Source organism: Camelus dromedarius, chromosome 11 (assembly GCF_036321535.1).
Source record: "Camelus dromedarius isolate mCamDro1 chromosome 11, mCamDro1.pat, whole genome shotgun sequence".
NCBI lineage: Eukaryota > Metazoa > Chordata > Mammalia > Artiodactyla > Camelidae > Camelus > Camelus dromedarius.
Genome location: NC_087446.1, coordinates 56,473,356 through 56,496,123, shown reverse-complemented (window position 1 = coordinate 56,496,123; position 22,768 = coordinate 56,473,356). Strand labels below are relative to the sequence as shown.

Below are 22,768 nucleotides of genomic sequence, written 5' to 3'. Positions count from 1 at the left end.
TCTCCTCGCCCGCTCCTCCGATTTCTCCCCATTCCTTCCCCTCCCTTTCAGGAGCTCAGGGCCATAAAAATGCAGATGGAGGATCGGTGTGAAATAACGGGCCCATATAAATCCCTCTGCCGCCCGCCTGCAAGATGGATTGGCCGCATTGAAATTCCTCCGCGAGGATAATTAAACTCTGGGCCTCATCCGGGCAAAATTACATTCCTGTAATGGCGTCGCTCGGGGTCCCGGGAAATTGCTCCGTGGGCTTTCAGCGGCGGTTTTTATCGCCGGCCGGGGTGTGCCTGGCTGCGGCTCGCCTCTCCTACGGGACCGTAAAGCTGCTGCCGTGATTTATCCTCCCCTTCTCCCAAATCCGATTAAATGGAGGAGCTCGGGGCCGGGGCGCCGCGGGGCCCGGGAGCCGGGAGGGGGCGGCGGGAAGGACGGGGCCAAGGAGGGGAGGACAAACGGCCCCTCAGAGGGTGGCGGATTTGGCTTTATTTACAGCCGCGGCTTTCTTTTTATTTTTTATTTTTTATGGGGGTTTGGTGAGCTTTCCCCGTCTTTCTCGTGCTGCGTCTTTCTCGTGCACAGTGCCTGGACGGCTGGGGTTCTGACTGAGGGGAAGTGGGTAGGCCTAGCTGACCTCCTTCCAAAGGGACCGGTCAGACCCTCTCTGGGAGACAAAGAGGCCTAGAAGAAGTGGTGAGGGCCGGGAAGCCCCCTATTTCCTTACATCTTCGAGGAAAGGGCACGAAGAAGCCGAAGGGCTCCCATGAGAGCACCTCCTGGGGGAATTGCTTATCTCAACTCGCAAGGATGAAGCCTGCGCGGAGGCACAGGCACTAGGGTGACCTCGCAACCTCACTGTAGGTCACTGATGCCCGTTATTTCTTGACTGTCTCAGGACTCAGGAAAGAAGGCTTAGGGTCAGGGCTCTTGAGTCCTAATATATTTAGCCCCATCTCCTGGTTCGCTGATGCTGGTTTCCTCATAGCTGATCACTGGAATAAGAAGGGGAGAGGGATATAAAAGCGAAGCCACTAGAGGCAGCTGGAGCATTTTGCTGACTATTCGCCCATTGAACAAGTTTCCCATCCATAAAGCCAGAATTCCGGGGTGACAGAAGCCAGGAATTCGGTGACTTCATTTTCCTCCTGAAATATTTTGTACACTGAACCGCAATCTCGATTGTATGATATTTAAACCGAAATTCTGGGTAGTTTTTTTGTTGTTGTTGCTTTGGGTTTTTTGTTTGTTTTTGCAGTGTGACTGCGCGTGCTTGGAAAAGGTGAAGCAAGTCCAAGATCCCAAACCATGTGCAGAGCAAATTGCAGGCCACGTTACGGATCGTTTTACACCGCGGAGCTGCCCTCATTTCTGCACAGTATCGGCTCCGCCTGCAGTTTCTCGTCTCAAACGCCAGGTGGAGTGACTGGCCGGATGCCGCCACAAAGCTGGCAGGCGGCGCTGTGGCGCCTGGGCCGACTCTCAACTTTGCAACCACTCTATCCTTGAAGGAGCGACTCATTGATTCGGGCTGCGCATGCGCCGACCTTTCCTCTCGCTATTCCCGCCCCGTCCCCTCCCCTCTGTCTTCTGTGCTCTGGGAACAGGTAAGGCCTTGGGCCCTCGCGCCCGCGCTGTGCCGCGCAGGCGCGCAGGGCTCCCCACCTCGCGCGGATGCTCTGAGGCCCTTACCTTGCATGCTCCCACCCTGGTCCTCACGCCCTCCCTTGCCCCCGGTATCCCCGTGCCTTAGGGCTGCCCCTTCCGTGTGCCGGTGACCTCCAACTGCGCGGGCCTGGCGCCATCTTGGATGTCTCGTGGGTTGGGGGAGGGCGCCTTGGAGCTGGCGAAAGTCGTATCCCAGAGTGCTCATTTCACCTGTCCCGGCTCACTCCTTACGAATGCTCTTTTCTCACTCTTTTACCCTTTCAGAGCTGTCAAAACCCCCAGACTCCCCTCCTATCTCTGCTCTCCTTATCCTGACTCGTGCTTATCCTGAAACTCCATACTTTTGGTCCCAGGACTTAAGGTGCCGAGCAATGGAGATAGTAGATCGTCTAAAGGCACCAACTTCCCTAGTCAGCACCCCTCAATGTAAAAAGTAAACCGTGAATGCAGTAGAAGTCAACGTAACAGCTGAAACACAACTCTCCCTGCACGCTGTGGTGTGGGAGAGGTATGGCAGGAAGGAGACCGCTTTCTTGAGAAACACTGGTTGTCTCCTAATGCCGTTCTCTTCCTTCCACTGCAGTGAAGTTGGGAAAAACAAATCGTGGGCTAGTAGGTATTCCGTTAGAGGCAGCAAGCCCAACAGGGTAGGGTGGGGCCAGCATGGACAGTAATCACCTGCCAGGTTTCCTATCAAGGGTTTACTAAGAGTGCCAAGACTCTGTCCTCAAGAGAAGAAAGTTAAGGAGGAAAATGGTTAAGTCAGGAGCCCTTTAGCTCCCTGGCTGATCTACACTGAGGAGCAAACCCATGATGATTTAGGGCCTTTGAATCTGGATAGTGCCCTCTCTCAACAAGTGCAGACTTGGCCAAGGTTAGGTGGCCAGTGGAGATATCTCCACTTCATGCAGGCTTCTTTCAGCATCACATCAAGCTCTTACCATATGTTGTTTCACGTAAACCTCTAAGAACTCCATTTTGCAAATAATGGTTTTGAGGTTTTGTTGCTGGGAGGGTGGGGAACAGTCTTCTCTTTTTTAAAGCTTTAAAGAAATTTTGGATTTTTGACCCAAGAAAACCTGAATGGTCTGGCAGCACAATTGGGTTAGAGTTACATATGGGCAGAGATCAAGAGTTCTAGACAGGACGAGTTAAAGGCATCCATTAGTCTAAAAGTAACTAAAGATCCTGGATTCAGAAGTGTAATCCTGGAAAGTGTTAGTCCAACTCATTTAAGGTGTCCTTTAACAGGACTGAGTAATCAGGATTTCAACCTGTAGCATATTAGAAAGCATTAAGAGTGAGAAGAGTTCACCTCCTGGCTATACCACTACCATGGTTTCAAGACTGGTTTTGACACCATGCTCTTGGTGTACCTAAGAATCATTTGGGAAATTTGATTGAAGTACAGGGTACTTGGGCCTTATTCCCAAAGATCTTAACCAGGAAAGTCTAAGGTGGGACCCCAAAATATGCATTTTTAATACACCATCCCTTCACTCAGATAACTAGTTCAGGTGGGCCTCTTACTTGGAAAAACCCCACTGTAGGTCTTTAACTCACCCACTCTTCTCTCAGATATATTCAGTTCTACCAACTTAGGCACCTGCAGAGTGTCAGCATTGTTTTAGATCTTAGGGATACAAAATTCAGTACCCCTTAGTGTGGTAGTGGAAATGAACACTTTAACAGTCATTGCTAATTAGAGTCATGGCAGAATTCCTCATTAATCTGCCTCATCTGATAAATTAATGTAGGAAATTGAAATGTTTTAAGCAATCATATACTTCCAGGTGATTCAGTAAAAGGACTGTTGGAGATCCTTTCAGTGCCTCAGCTTTCAATAAGTATCTTCCAGGAGTCTTTAAAGGGCAACTGTTAGGCCCAGGCAATGAAGTCTTGAGAAGGGTTTTTCTTTTTTCTTTTCTTTTCTTTTTTTTTTTTTTTTTTTTTTTGAGTAAGAAGCTGAGGAAAACTTAGGCAAAAGATAGTAGGAAAATTTGTCTGACAACTCCAACTCATGAAGCTGTGGAAAGGGATGCCAGGTCTTAAAGCTGGGTCCAAGTGGCTTCTTATTCAGAACAGGGGACATCAATTATAAGGAAATCTTGGAAGCTGTGTGGAGGAAATCTTGACCTCAGGGTTCTAATTCCATCTCTGCTAAGACTTGAGGTCAGTCACTGCTGTCTGGGTCATTTGAGTTTTCCAAAGCACCTTTTTTTGCTAATAAGGATGTCCCTTGGTGAGCAAGGACAATATTTACAGTGTTGCGTCTGTAATTACAGCTCTTCTGCCACAGCCCCTCATCCCCTGAAAATGTACGCTTGCGCCAAGTTCGTCTCTACCCCCTCCTTGGTGAGTACATGCCTTTTCTGGGAAGGTTCTAAAGGAGAAGTGTCTTGTCTCTTCCTTCTCAGACCTTGTTCTTCACAGCTGGGTCTTTGCTGTGCTAGCCTAACAGGAGAGAATGAATGCTTCTCAGGTATCCCCCACCTTGTATCACATGAAGGCCAGTTTATTCTTTTCATCCTACCATATTAGAAGAGTATAAATGAGAATCTAGACCAAGATCAGCCTATTCCTATCCTGAAACTCTGTGTTGCCGTAAACTGGAACCCTGCCAAAAATGGTAAACATGAGTTAAATTGCCTAACTTGAACTGAATATGCACTCTGTACAGGATCTCATCCTGAGTGTCAGAGAGCCATAGCTAGGAGTTCCCTCTGGAAGCTTAAATTTGGGTGGGAAGCTAAAATACATGTAAATACACATTGGAAAAATATTTGAGTCAGAAGCAACAGCATGGAAGAAATTACAAATTATTAGATGATAGAGGCAGTTGGTTCATTCACTCATAAGTGACAAGTAGTGATGCTATTAGTAGATATTTACTGAGCACTTACGCCTGGCACTGAGTTTACCAGTTTGTATACATAATCTTATTTACTCCTCAAATCAATCCTGAAATATATTATTCCCATTTGATAGAAGATAAAACAGGCTTAGAAAGATTTAAGTAACTTGTCCTAAGATCACACAGCTGAAATAGAGCTAAGATTTGAATCTAGATTTATCTGAGTAAAGTCCTGGCTATTAACAACCATGTTGTCTACGTCGAAAACTCTGGCTTGGAGTTAGAAAAGGCTACCAGGAGGGGGTGAATTTTGAGCATGGGTTTTTGTGCCTATTTTCCAGAAGGATGTGTTCAGTGAAAGATGCTCCGGTCATTGGCTTCCTTCTGATGGGCCGGCCATTACCTTTATATATAGGTCTTTTATTGAGAGAAGTAAATGTTTCTGAGGCCAAGATTTCTTCCCATTCTCAAGGCCTGTAAAAGGGTACTGCAAGGGTGGGTAATTCCTTTCTTCCAAAAAGAAGTAGACTTCCCTTAAAGCAATAGAGAAGCCTAGGAAACAAGAGAAATGGTGCTGTTCCTGAATGCAGAATTTGCTTAAAAGTAAAAGAATGATTCCACATTCTCTTTTGAGAATGGAGCATGAGTGACAATTTGGGGTGGTCCTAAAACTTCTCCACAGCCTGCCTTCACCTTCTTGGCATTGTATTATTCTCTCTAGATCAGGAGAACCTCTCCACTATTGAGCCGATCACTGTCTGCAGTGGTGCTGAAGCAACCGGAGACACTAACAGATGAGGTACTTTATAGGTGGAATCTGGCTGTCATCAGAGGGTGAGGAATGGGCTGGGTTACCTGGCAGAACCAGTAGGGGGAGTGCTGAGGACTCCATATATGATACTGTATATGCCCTAATGTTTCAGCTTTGCCACTGACAGCATATGCCCACGTGTGCTGCTGATAACTGCCATTACCTGACCTAGTTTACTGGCTTCAGTTGGGAGCATTTAGTCCCAGGAAGATGATCACCTCAAGGCATTGAGAACAGGCTAGAGTTTCAGTCCTAAGTTTCTAGACCATACTTGAATCTTGAAGGTACTTGACATCCAGCTCTTGCATTAAAAAATTCTTTATGGCATTTTAGGGAGTTTTCTGGAGAGATGAAAGATTTTCTGTTTGGGGAAGAATCACTGGATTTGATAACATAAAGGGCTTAAATGGTACAAAAGTTTCCAAAGCAAAAAAGGGGTTTCCTAAAAACTACTTTCTACCTGCTTCTTCTTCACAGAGCCATAGCAGCTTCGCAGCCGCGCGTCCTCTGACCACTTCACTTATTCCTAGCCGCGGCTTCCAAACCAGTGCAGTTTCAAGGGACATCGACACAGCGGCCAAGTTCATTGGAGCTGGAGCTGCTACAGTTGGGGTGGCTGGCTCTGGGGCTGGAATTGGGACTGTATTTGGGAGCCTCATCATTGGTTACGCCAGGTAAGATGGACCCTCTGTTGGCTGTCTGAGATGCTTCCAAAGCTTTGGGCAGAGAGATTTGGGGAGCTAGGTCCTGCACTATCCTATACAGTAGCCCCTAGCCCTGTGTGGCTATTTGAATGTAAATTTTCATTATACAATTTAAGTTTGTGTACTTTTAATGTAGCTCAGTAGCCACGTGTGACTAGTGGCTACCATTTTGGAAAGTTCTGTTGAACAGCTTTGGTTTATAGTAGGAATTAGCAGACTAAGGCAGGAGGTCCATGTCTGGGCCCCAGCCTGGATTTGTACAGCTGAGCTAAAAATAGGTTTTACATTTTTAAAGGGCCATGGAAAAAAGGTAACAGAGACCATATGTGACCCACAAACCCTAAAATATTTGCTGTCTGGCACTTTACAGAAAAAGTTTGCTACCCTTGACCCAGAGCCTCAGTCAGCAGAGTGGCTTCACTGCCTTTTTCCCCAGCCCCAGGAATTCCCTCCGTCACTCCTGAGAAAACTGCCTCTGCACGCAGCCCCTTGGCTCCCTGCCACTTGGGACTGTTTGGTCCCCACCAACTCTGGGCAGCTCACTGTTAGAACTCAATTAATCCTCTTGAGACTTGCAAGTTCTCTTAATGTCCTTGGGGAAGTAAGTTTTATGTTTTTAGGATTTGTATGAAACAAGAAGCCTGACTGCTGCTGTGTGCACAATTCTGTTAAAAGCTGGTGTTGCTTTATCTTATCCATCAAGGCTTCCAGAGGTGACAGAGTAAGGGAAATAGAAATTATATAGTGACTTTCAAAGTTGGGGATCCTTTTTCCCATCTTGATTCATCTCTAAACCCCACAGACCATTTGTAGCCCGAAATTTTTTTATTATTTTGAAATGAGGGAAGGCGTTTGTCCCTTTGACACCCTTGTCCCTTGGAACGGTATTTTTCTGATTGTGTCATGTAAAGCTCTAAGGTTCTGAGGGTGCACCCCAGGGACTGTCTTAGAGAATGAAGGGGAGACCACTCAAACAAGACTTTAAAATCCCCCACTTTTTTTACCATTACACTTGGGTTTTATGTTTTGTATTTGGGGGTTCTGCTGCTTAAAGTTTGAAAACACTGCTCTGGTAGGCTCTGCCACCCCTGATACCTCTTCCACCCTGGCTGAGCCCTAGATAGTAGAGTGTTCAGGTCTAGGGATCTTAAATTATGATGAAGATGTGAGTGATCTAGTAGAGGAGGTAATGTTAGTACCTGGGCTATATGATAGAATTTTGGATTGCCCACTCCCCTCATTTGTAGAGCCCTTGATGTATCAGGGCAAGAATTTGGATATGATGGTGTCACCCTGAGAGACTCATTACATAAGATGTTAGCTCAAGATGGATTCTCCCTGAGCCCACCTTTGATGTTTGTCCTTTTCTTTGTGTGGACCAGAAATTCAGTCTTTTCTCCTCCCCTTCTCCCAGGAACCCTTCTCTGAAGCAACAGCTCTTCTCCTACGCCATTCTGGGCTTTGCCCTCTCGGAGGCCATGGGGCTCTTTTGCCTGATGGTGGCCTTTCTCATCCTCTTCGCCATGTGAAGGAGCCATGTCCACCTCCCATAGTTCTTTCTCCTGTGTCTTGTCTGCCCTGTTTGTTCCTTGTCCTGTACCTCCCCAGGCAGCCTGGGGAAAGTGGTTGGCTCAGGGTTTGACAGAGGGAAGATAATAAATGCTGTATTACTAAGATGTTTCTTGAGTCTCTTGTGTATATTTCTTTTCCACAATTGGCTGAATGCCTTGATGAAAGTGTACTACTGCCTGGAGGTTAGTGATGGTTCTAAACTCAACCTGGGTCTGTGCTCACTCTTCATTCTCTAGGTCAGAAAAGCTTTTTTCAGGATAGTGTGCCTTTTTAATAATTTTCACCTGGGATGGCCTGTTACCTGGGAGGATTGGGTCAGTAGCAAGTTACAGTGCTGGCTTAAAGTTTTGACTAATGGGCTCCCTGTTTCCACTGCCACTATCCTGGCTGAGGCCCTCATTTTCACCCACCTGGTCTATTGCAGTAACCTCTTATTTGGCCTTCTGCCTCCCATCTCTGTCCTCTAGCATTTCCTCCTCCCCACTACTGCCAGGTCAATCCTCCTTAGGCAGAGGACTGGTTTTGCCATTTACCAGTTCAAAAATAGTCTGGCCTCAACTTTCTCAGCTTATTTTTCATTATTCCCATACACTCTACCCAAAGTGGACTATTTGTCATTTTTCAAATACTTTCCCTGCTCTCCTGTCCTTACATATCCACAGGCCTTGTGCTTTGGCCATCTCTGCTTTCTTAACCTGAATTTTAGTCACTTTCCTCTTTTAAATTCTCCCTGTTATCCAGAAAGACTTGGCTTAAATGCTTCCTCTTCCATGAAGCTTTCATCTGGCTTCCATCCGCTTTTAGTCAAATGAGCATTAACCCATATAAAGGGCTGTAGAGCATCCTTTATAATGTTTGTGGTGGTTGGTAAGTTGTGGGTTTATGTGCACATATGTGTGCCTTATCTTCCAGGTTAGATTCTTGAGGCAGGGACTGTCATATTCATCTTTGTATACCTAGAAGTATCTAGCATGAGACATCTCAGCAGTATCTTAGTCAAAATTTTAATTTAATCATTTAAACCGACCACCTCCCTTTACAAGTGAGGAAACAGACTTTGAGAGATCAAAGGATTCTCCCAGGAACATCCGCCAGCAGAGCTGTAGCCCAGGGTATAAGACTATCACCCTGTTGGTCTTGTGGGACTCTCCCAGTGTTGATGGTGACTTATTTTCCCAAGCAAGAAAGAAAGGGCAGAATAAGCAAAGATAAACCTTTTCCCTTAAAAATGCCTCAAGAGAGACTTGGACAGGGAGTTAGTATAAAGGTAAAGAATTACTTACATTTTCTAAAGGCTAAACTTCAAGCAAGCTGTATGTTATGCATGCTTGAACTCAGATATAAAGTAGAGTCCTTTCATGATAATGTAGATGACCACAACAGCTTTTCTTTTGGTTGAATCTGACTATAAAATTAAAGCCTAGGGCAGAGACGTGACCCCAGAGTTAACTGAGGCTCAGAAAGCAGGCCACCCCAAGTCATTCACCCTTGCCCTTTTCCTATTGTGATCAAGGGTTAAAAGGGATGCCAGATGGCTGTACTATTCCCAAATAACTATATTCTGGACCTCAGGGCTCTCAGTGGACCTCACAAGAACAGTGCCTCCAGCAGTGAGTAGGTGGAAGGTATCTACAGATTTGGGGATGAGGGATAGCCCTCTCTTTGTTCTGTTCACTTGGGTTTGAACCGTTGGTAGGAGTCTTCTGTTGCCAATCCCCTTACTGAAACATCAGATCCGAATCATCTGCGTTTTATTTTTCTCCTTGGCCCTTTCTCTGGGATTGAATCTAGCTGACTCCTTAACAACTCAGGTGCTTGGAGAGAGCATAGCTGTTGGCCCACGTGTTCTTGTTCTCTTGAGGTGAATGATGAGATGGTTTTGCAAGAAGGTTGGAGGCAAATTTCTACAGGAGGAGTCAAGGCAACCTGGATCCTCTTAGTTTCAGGCCCCAAGAGATAATTATTGGCAACCCAAGTTGTCAACAAGCTGGGGTAGAGGAGTGCTATGTGTTAGTAGAGAGGGTCTAAGAGCAAACTTTCTGAAGGTCTTTCAAACTTTGGTAACATTATGAAATGAAAGCTTTCTGTTTCCCTTGTAATTTTAGAAAGCTCATGTGATTTGAAATCAAGGGATGTTAGTTTAATCTCCCTTCTACCCCTGGCTACTGTGATGGTGGGCAGATCACTAATCAATAACTCTAGGACCTCAGTTTCTCCCAATCTACTAAATAGGGATAATAATTCTTATCCTAGGAATTCCATGCATACACACAGAGGTGCCTTGAGTATTTGGAAAGGATGGTGCCGTCAAAGTTTAATGTAAATTGATTATAATTTGCTTTCTCATTCTCCATGAAGCTCAGAGCCTATTACAGGCATTTTATACCGTTTCTCCCTCTTTTATGGTTGGCAAGTCTGGCCATAAAGCATCTAGAGATAAAACCCAGGGATACTGAAGGGGGGATGCAGCCTTGGTTCCCTCTTCTTACTCTTCAGTATCTTCATTGAGTCAGTTGTGTTTCTTCAGTATCAGGGGAGGAGTGCCATCCTAATTAGAAGAAAGTGATGTCCTTTGAAAATCATCTAAATGCTAAACAGCAGTAATAAGGAACCTGTTTCTAGCCTCCTTTTCAGGATGGCTTTATTAGTTTGAGGCCTTTGTAGGTCATCAGGATGAAAAACCTGCTCAGGAACAACACTGTTGATTTAGCTGAAGTCGATGGCTGGGAACCTAGAGGCTGCTTTGTGTCTTACTTCCACTGAAGAGACATGAAGTGAAGGAATATTCATGTTGAATTCTGAAATAGAAAAAGGAAGAGGAGTACAGAGAATATTGTCCTGGTCCTCCAGTTTTAAGCAATGAAGTTTGTCTTAATTGAGCCATATCTAAAAATATGTGTTTTCCAACGCATATTCTTAGGACACATTGTTGGACAGCTTGGTGTTGACACTGTTTGATGAGGAAAAACTAAAACATGGGGAGATTTTTTTAGTCCCCAGGCATTCCTTAAAATGTCTTTATTATTGAGCATTTACCTCAAGACACTGTGAGTATTAGTACATTGTGACCAAAGTAGCCACTCACGAGATGGCAGAAGATGTGATGGATAGAATACCAGGGATGAAGTCAGGACTCTCATCTCAGATGCTTGGATTCTCTTATTAGTGTAAATGGTTAGAGATAGTTTATTCCCACTTTGTTCTTCATCCCCTACACAAAAAAAGATCATTTCCTTTCATCCTTTGAATAAGTACTGTGGCAGGCAGAATTTTTTTAAGTGATCCCCTAAAAAATGTCCTGTTCTAATCTCCAGAACCTGTGAATTTGATGAGTCATCACACCTGTGGTTATGTTACATTACATGGCACAGTTGACTAAGATAGGGAGATTATCTGCATGGACCTGATCTAATCACGAGCCCTTAAAACCAAAGAGCTTTCTCAGACTGGTGGCAGAAAGAAATCAGAGAGATCTGAAGGAAGGATTCGATGCACTACTGCTGGCTTAACAGATGGAGGGGACCATATGCAAGGATTGGTAAGTGGCCTCTAAGAGCTGGAATTGATCCCCTAACCAACAGCCTGAAAGGAAATGAGACCTCAGTCCGACAACTGCAAGGAACTGAATTCTGCCAACAGCCTGAATAAGCTTGGAAGGGGATTCTTCCTTAGAGCCTCTAGGTAAGAGCCCAGCCCAGTCCTTGACTTTGGATTTGTGAGCCCCCAAACAGAATGTAATTAAACCTGCCTGGATTTATGATCTACAGAACAGTAAGATAATAAATGGAATTTGTTTTAAATCACTAAGTTTGTGGTAATTTGTTATATAGCAACAGAAAGCTAACACAAGTACAGTCTTCCAAAAGAAACTTTAAAAGTTGACTTACCTGGCCCTCTGCCTCCTCACTTCATTGACTCTAACCTAGCTCAGGAAGGCTAAACAAGGAAAGATGTTTAAACAAAAATTGTACGCTGTGCTCTTTTACTATAGCTATTTCATTTGTGTGAAGTAGACATTTTTTCCTTGTTTTAACAGATGAGAAAACTAAGATTCAAGAATCATGACTTAGTTCTCGAGGTTAGTTGGGAAGTGATAGAACAGAGTAGAAACCAATGACCAAAGCTCTTTGTATTATGCCACAAGGTAATGGGGGCCAGGATCACGCTAAAGGCGAGCGGGAAAGACAAATCTGGACAGTGTTTTTTAGATTTCTCAGTGAAGGTGATTAATCTGTTTTTCTTACAACCATCCCTGTTGTTATCTTGCAGATAGGTAGCATTTGCCTACCCCTGGGTTCATTTTACCCACTGTTCATTTCCTGGGTTTCTGGGGAGGCTCAGCTTAGTTGGCTTAGCTCTGCCCCCAAGATGGATATTTTTAACTGTTGTGGATTACAGCCTTCCAGGAACTGTGTAGCTGCTTTTACAGAAACCAGCTCTGCAGATCTTGCTGGGGAGGGTGGTTGCGGGATGTGTTTGTATGTATGTGTAAGTGTGGTATCTGAGCCTAGCCGACTAGCATTCCCTTTGTACCCCAAGGCCTTTCCATCCCCATCTCCCAACAGCTGGAGCAAGGACTTTAAGTTTCCAAAACATAGCTGCAAAGGGTAACAAACACCTAGCCCATAACTCCCTTAGCAACAGGAGAACAGTCAGTAGGGATTTAGCTCAGGGAAAATTTGTACAGTGCAAAGACCCATAAAATTTTCAGAAAGCAACTTAGCCCTGTGGAGTTGACCAGATTGAAAGTCCAAGAATCCTGGGTTCAAGTCACTTTTGGTTAATTCTTGTGCTTCAAGTTCCTTCCCTTGTGTGAAATGGGCACATTTCCTTGAGATGTACCTCCTGCAGATGTCATAGAAATGAGTGAAATTAGATTTTAAAACCTCTTGTTGGAGACCTAGATCTTGTAAATTGTCTCTATCTCTGCTGTTTCTTAGTTGCCAATTTACCAGGAGTAACTTAACACTAGGATTCTCTGCCAGTGCTAAAATTAGACTCCACCACTCTGGGGCTTCCTTTTCTCCTTGTTTTGTTTTGGGGCTTGAGAGAAACATACGTGCTGTTGGAGTTAGTAAACTAGGGACTAAAGAAAACTTTTCTCACTAGAAAACATTATTTTAATCCTACCCACCTAATCATCCTTTTAAAGAAGGATCCCAAGTCTGCCCCGAATTTTGATTATTTGATTCACCCCTAGAAAGGGACCTTGGAAAGCCTAGGAATCCTTGGGGAATGCGAAAGGGGGGGATAAACAGAATTGGAATGAAGACAAGCTAGGCTCTTGATTGCTCCAGCCAGACTTCCTCTCCTAGCCAGACAGGCTTTCTGCCACTAAAAGTTTGAGGTTCTCTGTCACATCACAAAAGGGCCTGGAGTTAACTCCTAAGTGTGCTGACATTTTTTTCTGAGGGTGGCAGGCTTCAGGTATTGGACACTTTTCTTGTCCAGGGGTCTGAGGAAAGGAAAAGGCAAGGGAGTCAATCTTTTCCAGCTGTAACCTAGAGAAAAGGAACAAATTCTTCACCAGGGAAGATTGTGTAAACAGTACATTTGGCTGGAGCCATAGAGTTGGGGAAGCAAAGAAAGGGATCTTTGTTCTCCCCTACCCCAGCCAGAGCACAATCGTAGAGCCGGGATTGTTTGCTTTGGCAAAGGACTCCCTGCTTGAAAGGACTAGGCGTTCCAGAGACCGGTGAGGCCTCTGTTGGGTTTCCCTTATAGAGCAAAGGAGAGGACAACCCCCAACCTAAATCTTTTACCTAAGGAAGTGAGCTGGGAAACCTGGAGGCCTAAGGCATCTGGCCCATTCTTCTCTAGTTTTGTCCACCTCCTTCCCCTCCCAACCTTACCACACCACAGGATGTTAGTGAGCCTCAACCTTCCTGCCTTTGAGAGTGCTTTTGGTTCTTGTACTAGTGTTCTATCCCTGAAGAAGCCACATTTTCACAGAGAACAAGACAATCCTGGGACTCCTCTCTAAGAAATCCAACAGGAAAAGGGATTCAAGATCATTTTATCCATCTTGTTCCTTTTAAGTTGTATTGTGCATGACTTTGATAGTTGTAGTCAATCTTTCCAAAATTCCCCCAAAATGTCCCATTTTCCGTGGGTAGCATTAGTGTTTCACAAATGTAACATAGTATTTATGTAATGCCAGGTGTTTTGCAAATGCCATTTCATTTAATCCCCATGACACCCTATTAGATAGATACAATTACCCTCATTTTACAGATTAGGATACTAGAGATTAGCAAGATAAAATAATTTGTCCAAGGTCACACAGATGGTATATTAGTTTGCTAGGGCTGCCATAACAAAGTATCACAAATTGAGTGGCTTAATAGAATTTTATTATCTCACAGTTCTGAAAGCTAAAGGTCCAAGATCAAGGTGTCAGCAGAGTTGATTCCTTCTGAGGGCTGTGAGGCAGAATCTGTTCCATGCCTCTATCCTAGCTTCTACTGGTTTGCTGGTAATCTTTCACATTCCTTGACTTATAGGTTTATGCCTTCATATTCAGATGGCATTGTCCCTGCATCCATGTCTGTGACCCAATTTCCCCTTTTTATAAGGATACCAGTTGTACTGGATTAAGGGGTTTACCATAATCCAGTATGACATTATCTTAACTAATTACATCTGCAATGACTCTGTTTCCAAATAAGGTCACATCTGAGGTACTGGAGGGTTAGGACTTCAACATAAGAATTTGGAGGGGGGACACAATTCAACCCATAATAACTGGTAACTTGCTATGCCAAGATTTGAACTTGGGTCCATCTGACTTCAAAGCCATTTATGTTTTTCTACTGTACTATGCTGCCTCCTAAACATCAGAAAGTTACTCAGAATGTCTTCTGGTTTTCAGTATCTCTCATCTTCAATCCAAACTCTATATTGCTGCTGCTAGTTATCTTCCTAAAGTGTGAATTTGATCCATCATTCTCCTGCTTAAAAATCTTTCAGTGGCTTCCAGTGGCTAACTGGATAAAGTTCAGACATTTTTATAGTGGTGAACAGGGCCTTTTCAGACTTTCTCACCACTCTGTTCCCATCCAATCACCATAAACTCCAACCATATTAATCTATTTGCAGTTTCTCAAACACATTATACTTATACACTCCTTCAGGCCTTGGTTTTATCTGTCACTTCTCCCAATATGTTCCTTTTACAGTTATCCTCATTTCAACTATTCAACCAAAAATCTGTAAGCTCATCTTTGATTCCTCTACTTCACTCTATACATCCATCTCCACTGTCACCACCCTAGTCTAAGCCACCATTGTCTCTCACCTGTACTACTGAAATAGCCTCCTAACTGGTCTCCCTGCCTCCATTCTTGACCACCTCATAGTGAAATGATTACTTAAAGTGAAATTGTGATTGTTCTTCTGAATAAAACCACCAGTGGCTTGTTAATGGCTTTAGAATAAAATCTGAAGTCCTCACAATGCCTCTAAATCTTTACAAGATCTGATCCCTGTCTACCTCTCCAACTTCACCTCATATTACTCCTCATCTCAGTATATTAGTATCTATAGTTGTGCAACAAATTACCCCAGACTTAGTGGCTTAAAACAAAAAATATTTATTATCTCACAGTTTCTGTGGGTCAAGAATTCAGGACTGGCTTAGCTAGTTGGCTTTGGCTCAGTATTTCTCAGGGGGTTGAAGACAAGATATTGGCCAGGGCTGTAGTACTGTTGACTCAAGGACTGGGGCTCAAGGATTTGATTCCAAGATGTCTCACCCAAGTGGTTGTTGGCAAGAAGTCTCAGGTTCTTATCATATGGGCTTCCCTATAAAGCTAGTGAGGGTGCTTACAATATGGTACCTGACTTCCTCCAAAATGAGTGATCGAAGAGAGAACAAGGAGAGAGCTGCAATGCCTTTTATAGCCTATTCTCAGAAGTCACACACCACGCCTTCTGCCATATTCTGTTTATTAGAAGTGTGTAACTCAGTCAGTCCAGCCCACACTAAAGGGGAGTGGAATTAGTCTCTACCTTTTGAAGTGTAGATACCGTTTCTCAGCCTTTTGGCTAAGATCAAGTGTAGAATTTGTGGACACATTTTAAAACCACAGTCATTTCCAGTGGTGGTTATTTTTAAATTCTGGCTTATTGAAGAATAATTAACCATTTAATAGTAAATTCACCATTATTAAATGTACAGTGTGTTGAGTTTTGGTGTCATCGTAATTGAGATATAGGGCATTTCTATCACCCCAACTAGTTCTCTTGTGTCCTCTGTAGTCAGTCCCCTCCACCACCACTACTACAGCCCCTAGCAACCACTGATTTAATTCTTGTCCCTATAGCTTTGTCTTTTCCAGAATATCATTAAATGGTATTAAACAGTATGTGGAGTTTTATGTTTGTCTTCTTTCACTTCGCATAATGCTTTTGAGAGTCATCCATGTTGTCGCATGTATTTTTCTTTTTTATTGCTGAGTAGTATTTCATTATATAGATGGACTATACTTTGTATATCTATTCACCAGTTGATAGACATTTAGATATTTTCCTTTTTTGAGCTTTTACAATAAAACTGCCACAAGCATTCATGTGTACATGAGCATATGTGGGCAGATGTTTTTATTTCTCTTGGGTAAATACCCAGAAGTGGGATTTCTGAGTTATGTGGTAAGTATATGTAACTTTATAAGAAACTGTCAAATTGTTTTCCAAAATGGGGTATATCATTTTGCATTCCTACCAGCAATATATTAGCATTTTAGTTCCTCTTCATTCTCCCCAGCACTTTGTATTATCTTTGTTTTTAATTTTAGCCATTCTACTGAGTGTGTGGTGGTACAGCATTGTGGTTTAATTTGCATTTCCATAAGGGCTGTCATATTCAGCATCTTTTTATTTATTTGGTAAAATGTTCAAACCTTTTGTCCGTTTTTAAAATGAGGTTGTTTGTTTTCTCTCAGTGAGTTGTGAGAGCTTTTTTTGTATTCTGGATGCCAGTCCTTTATTAAATACATGTTTTTCATATATTTTCTCCCAGTCCACGGCTGGTGGGTTTTTTTTTCTTTCTTTCATTTTTTTAAACAGGATCTTTTGAAGACAGAAATTTTTAATTTTGATGAAATCCAAATTTATCAGTTTTTTTATGGTTTTTTTTTTTTATGTCCTAGCTAAGAAATCTCTGCTTAACCCCAAATTATGAATACTTTCAGTTATATTTTCTTATAGAAGTTTTATAGTTTTGGATTATGTATTTAGGTCTATTGTTCATTTCAAGTTGACTTTTTCACATGGTACAAGGTCTGAGTTGTGTTTCTGTTTTTGCATACAGATGTCTAATTGTTTCAGCACCACTTTTTGAAAAGACTGTCTTTTCTCCATTGATTTAACTTGGCACCTTTGTTGAAATTCAGTTGACCACATGCAGTTAAGTTTATTTCTAGATTGTTTTTTCTCTTCCATTGATATATATATTTTTACACCAAAACCACACTGTCTTGATTACTGTAACTCTATATAAGTCTTGAAGTTGGGTTGTGTAAGTCCTCCAACTTTGTTTTCTTTTTCAAAATGGTTTTAGCTATTCTAGGTCCTTTGCTACTAACAGTTCTTGCATTTGAGTGAAGCCTCTGCCCCCAGTCTTCTCATGTCTGACTCCTTCTTGTCATTCAAGCCTCACCTCAAATGTTTCCTCTCAGAAAGGCCTCTCTTCCATTTGGTTTGGAATGGACACAAACTTATACACTCACGTAACACTCGATCACATTACCCTACCTAGTGGAGTGTAAGCTCCATGAAAGCCCAGCCGTTGGCCTGACTTGTTCATCACTGTACCTTAGCATCCAGAATAGTGCCTGCCATAGTGTAGATCCTTGATAAACATTTATTCAATGAAGGAATTAAGGCCTTTGAATGTGTTATTTCTTCAAACTGAATAATCCTCTACCCTCCAAATCTCGTATTTACCCTTTAAAATATTTCAGTCAAAAGCCCGAACTTGTCAACTTACTCTAGAGTTAGTTGTTCCTTCCTCTATGTGTCTATGCATCCATTTATTATAGCACTTTCTGTATCATTGTAATTATGTACATGTCAGTCTTGGCCGCAAGAGCACCTATGACATAGTAACTACTCAAATTTTTTTTTAATGGATGAATGAATGAAAGAAATATCCTACAATATGACTTGTAGTTTATTTTCTACAAGGTGGGGCAACTTAAAAGCAAAAAAAAAACCAAAACCAAAAATACCTACACAAAATTAAAAATACCGTAAAGGACCACTCTTAATATTTGATGTAAGTGATAAAAACTAACTTTTATCTAGTACTTACTACATCCAGACAGAGACAGACCCAGGTTGGCTAGGGCCTGAAGTTTATACAATTTGGGGATTCTCTTTAAGAAAAATTTTTTAAAATTACAAATATAAAATTAAGTACAGGGCTTTGGGGGTAGGCTGTGCAAGTTAGATCCCCTGAAACTTAAAGTGTCTTTAGTTTCAAGGCAAATCGACCTCTAGTGCCAGACTCTGTTTTAAGGGTATTGCTTAATCTGCTTAAATAATCCTATGAAGTAGAAGCTCCATTTTAGAAATGAAGATGTTAAGTCCCAAAGAGGCTGAGCAGTTTTTGCAAGGTTTCACTTCTAGTAAATATGATAGGAGGGACTGGAACCCCGAATGTCTGGCTTCAGAGCCCATGCTCTTTCACACTGCTGCCTTCCTGAATTGGTGCAAAATATTTATCATCCATCTTAGGTCCAGATCTGGCATTCCCTGTGAGATAACTCTTAAATCTTCAACCTGACTCAGTGTGAAAAAGCTGCAGGGCGTGGCTTATCTATAAGTGCCTGGGGCATATTCTTCCAGCTAGAAGTCTGTACTGAGGAGCTCAGTCAAAGATGAAAGAGTAATACTGAATCTCTGGTAGCTCTCTTGGATCCAGCTATTCTATTTTGTCCCCTGAATTTGTATATCTAATAACTTCAAACAAGGTTCTTTTTGGTGTAGCTATGTAAACTATTAAAAATATCATGGACACAGATAGCCACACTCAGTTTGATAATGAAACCTGATTTCCTTTTGGCCACAGGTAAGAGTAGCCAAAAATACTCCTGTGAATGACAGTCAGGAATCAAAATGATTGGAGGCCTTTTTTCTCCTTAATTAAAAAGTAATTATGAGCCCGCTTGTCTTCTTACCTTCCTTTCTTTCCCCCTCCTTCCTTCCTGAATAATTCAGCCTAAAAGCTATTAAGTGGGGAATGTAGGAGTCCGGTTAGATGAGCAGAAGCAGTGGCCCATTGTGGTGCATTAGAGACTGAGGAGGGTAAAGAGGGTTCCTATTCCATGTGGGGGAACCACTGTGGGAGCCTGGCATGGGGTGTTGGAGCTCAAGCAGGCATCCATGGTCGGGGGAGGGATGGGCGGCAACAGCAACAGAAGATTAGTTATATATAAATGGGATTCATGAAATAAATAAACATATTGAGGATAAAGGGAGCCAGTTTCTTCTGCCAGAAGAGGGCCTCAGCTTAGGAAAAGGATAAAATCGGAATGAACCCTGTTAACATTAGGTTAGAATTAGAGGTATCAGGGTGAAATGTATAAATATACACGCGCACATTTCCCCCTAATTCTGTTCACTGAAAGGACCTGGAAATAGTGACACTCTGTAGCATTGATCTATGGTTTCTAAATACCAATTCTCCACTGAAAAGAACCATTGCTTCTTGGAAAAAGGGCTCATTTGGGGGCTGAGCGGGAAAGTACAAGATGAACCTGAAATATATGGTTGTGCCAGGACAAAGTTTGGAATGCTCAAATAATGATGGGGATATGTTACTTATAAAATAAGTCATAGACATAATATACAACATGGGGAACATAGTCAATAATACCTCTGTATGGTGACAGATGGTAACTAAACTTATTATGGTGATCATTTTGTAATGTATAAAATTATCAAATCACTACGTTGTACACCTCAAACTAATGTAATACTGTAAGTCAGTTATGCTTCCAAAAAATGATGGGGACATCATTTCAAAAGGATATAAAAGCGAGCTTGAAGGATCTCCCACTGGCTAAATTCGTGACAATTTAAACATCAAACTAAATAATAGCGGTGAAAGATGAGAATCTACTGAATAAAACAGGAATCTGAGTCATTCTGATAGTAATAAGTTAATTAATAAAATGGGAAGAAGAAAAAGTGTTTCTCGGTAAAATGACAACTAATTAATGTAGAAGAAATGATGGAATTAGAAAATGCCATTTAGAAGCCATCAGTAATAATTAAGCCACAAAACATCAATGAATACTAAACCAAATGGATGAAAATTTGATGAGGAGTAGGATATTTCCATAGTCTCAAAGTACTTTCCCACAAAATATTCATTAATTACAAAAGGAAAAAGGATAATTTTATAGTGGAGAAACCTGGCAGACATCACCATAACCATGGGATGAAAGTTGCTAAAATTACCATTAATGGGACAAATCAAAACAATATATAGACTGATAGGATGCTATTAGAACAACATCACTTCTGTTGTAGTTCCTGACAACAATGTGTAATCTGAATCAAATCATGAGGAAATATCAGACATACCCAATTGAGGAACATTCTACAAAATAACTGGCCTATAATCTTTAAAAGTGTCAAGTTCAGGAAAATCAAGGGAAGACCATGACCAAGACAAGTTGCATATTGAAGAATAAAGTGACATGACAACCAAATACAACATGTGATTCTGGCCTGAATCCTTTTGCACTGAAGGATATTTTGGGTACAATTGGAAAAACTTGAACAGGGTCTGTGGGTTATATAGTAGTGATGTATCCAATATCAATGATACTGATATTGATCAATACAGCCTGATTCTGATGGCTCAACTGTGGTTATGTAGAAGAATGCTCTACTTGGTAGGACTCACGCTGAAGTATTCAGGACTGATGAAACATCATCTCAAATGGTTCAGGGAAAAAAAGTTACTTGTACTATTGTATCTTTTAAGTTTGACATGAATTAAAAAAATTTTAATGTGAATCATTTGAAACATTTGGAAGTACACTGAGAATTATAGAGATGTCTACTCTCACCACTGACTTTCAACATTGTGTATAAGATTCTAGTCAGTGCATAAAGAAAGGAAAAGCAAGAAAAGCATACATTTTAGAAAGGAAGAAGTAAAACTGTCCTACATGCATAGATAGCATGATTACTTATATAGAAAATCCTATGGAGTCCACCAAAAAAACACTAGACCTAAGGGTTTAGCAAGGTTATAGGACACAAGATCAACATGAAAAATCAATTATATTTATACATTAGCAAAAATAATCAGATATTGCATCTGACAGACTGAGTCTCCAAAAGGTCATTCCAATGGTCTGTCAAACCAGCTGCTTCCAGATGGTAGGGAACATGGTAAGACTGGCGAATTCCATGAGAATGGGCCCATTGCTGCACTTCTTTTGCTGTGAAGTGAGTTCGTTGATCAGAAGCAATGCTGAATGGAATGCCATGGCATTGGATAAGGCATTCTGTAAGTCCATAGATGGTAGTTTGGGCAGAAGCATCATGTGCAGGGAAGGAAAATTCATATCAAGAGTAAGTGTCTTTAAAAAAAGAAGTGTCTATTCCAGCAAGAACAAAATGCTGCCCTTTCCATAATGGAATTGGTCCAATGTAATCAACCTGCCACCAGCTAGCTTGCTGATCACCCCGAGGAACGGTGCCATAATGGGCACTCAGCAGTGGCCATCAGGTTGGCTTTGGTGAATGGAAGTCCATGTTGCTGAACCCATGCATAACCTCCATCCCTGCCTCCATCGCCACTTTGTTCATGAGTCCATTGAGTGATGACAGGAGTGGCTGGGGAAAGAGGCTTATTGATATCCACCAAACAGGTCATCCTATCCACATGATTATTAAAATCCTCTTCTGCTAAAGTCATCCTTTGGTGACATTTCAGAAGGTACACAAATATCTTTTTTTTTCCCATTCAGAGAAGTCCATATACATACTTCTTCCCCAAAATTCCGTGTCACTGATTTTCCCCTCATGTTTATTCCAAGTCCCTGACCATCCAACCAAACCATTAACGACAGCCCATAAATTGGTGTATAATCTTATGCCTGTCCATTTCTCCTTCCAAGCAAAGAGAACAACCAGGTGCCCTGCTTGGAGTTCTGCTCACTGAGAGGATTTCCCTTCACCACTGTTCTTCAGGAATGTCCCAGAAAGGGGCCATAGTGCTGCAACTGTCTACTTCAGAGAGGTACCTGCATATCGTGCAGAACTATTTGTAAAACAGGCCTAAGTCTCTTCCTTTGCCAGGTGATCATAGGGAACTCTGCATGACGCCATAGGTTCAGGCTGGGAGAGAGATGGCAGTGTAGCAGGAGTGGGCTTCATGGGTATTTGGGCCACTTTTTCATGTAACTTACTGTGCCTTCAGGGCCTGATCAAGCCCAATCACATATATACCACCCCCATTAGACGTAGAGTCCTGCTGTGCACATGCAATTTTATGGCTCAGTGGGCCAGGTAACACCCAGTTCACGATGGGCCACTGAGGTTGCTTGGCAACTTGGTTGCTCATGATTAAGGATTCAGTCTCTAGTAAGGCTCAGTGGCAGGCCAAGAGCTGTTTCTCAAAAGAAGAGTAGTTAACTGCAGAGAATGGCAGAGCTTTGCTCCAAATTCTAAGGTCCTATGCTGCAGTTCAATAACAGGAGCTGGCCAAAAGCTCCAAACAGCATATCTGCCACTGACACTTCAAGCACCGTTAGATCTGCTAGATCATGTGGCCCAAGTGTAGGAGCAGCTTGCACAAGACCTGTTGCAGAGCCTTCTCTTATTCTGGTCCCCCCTCAAAACTAGCAGCTTTTTGGGTCATTCAGTAAATGGGCCAGTAGGAGTGTGTTGCCTCAAATTCAAGGAAGTCCACCAGGCAGTGTGCGTCTTTATTGGTTGTAGGAGGGGCCAGATGCAACAACTTATCCTTCACCTTAGAAGGGATATCTTGCTATGTCCCACACCATTGGATCCCTAGAAATTTCACTGAAATAGAAGACCCCTGAATTGTCAGATTTTATCTCCTACCTTCTGGCATGCAAATATCTTACCAATCAGTCTAGATTAGTTGCTACTTCTTAACTCACATGGTCTAATAAGCAT

The 22,768-nt window shown here is 42.4% G+C and overlaps 1 protein-coding gene and 1 pseudogene across 1 annotated transcript; both read left to right on the top strand.

The window, feature by feature from the left end:
• Positions 1 to 1,504: 1,504 nt before the first annotated feature.
• On the top strand, positions 1,505 to 7,707 carry ATP5MC2 (ATP synthase membrane subunit c locus 2). The gene is made up of 5 exons (XM_031462396.2): positions 1,505 to 1,601; positions 3,948 to 4,017; positions 5,238 to 5,315; positions 5,805 to 6,001; positions 7,446 to 7,707. Exons 2-5 carry the CDS (start codon positions 3,979 to 3,981, stop codon positions 7,558 to 7,560), a joined length of 429 nt encoding a protein of 142 aa, XP_031318256.1. The 5' UTR covers positions 1,505 to 1,601; positions 3,948 to 3,978; the 3' UTR covers positions 7,561 to 7,707.
• A 7,922-nt stretch (positions 7,708 to 15,629) lies between these two features.
• Positions 15,630 to 15,784, top strand: LOC116156601 (U2 spliceosomal RNA; annotated as a pseudogene).
• Positions 15,785 to 22,768: the final 6,984 nt, after the last annotated feature.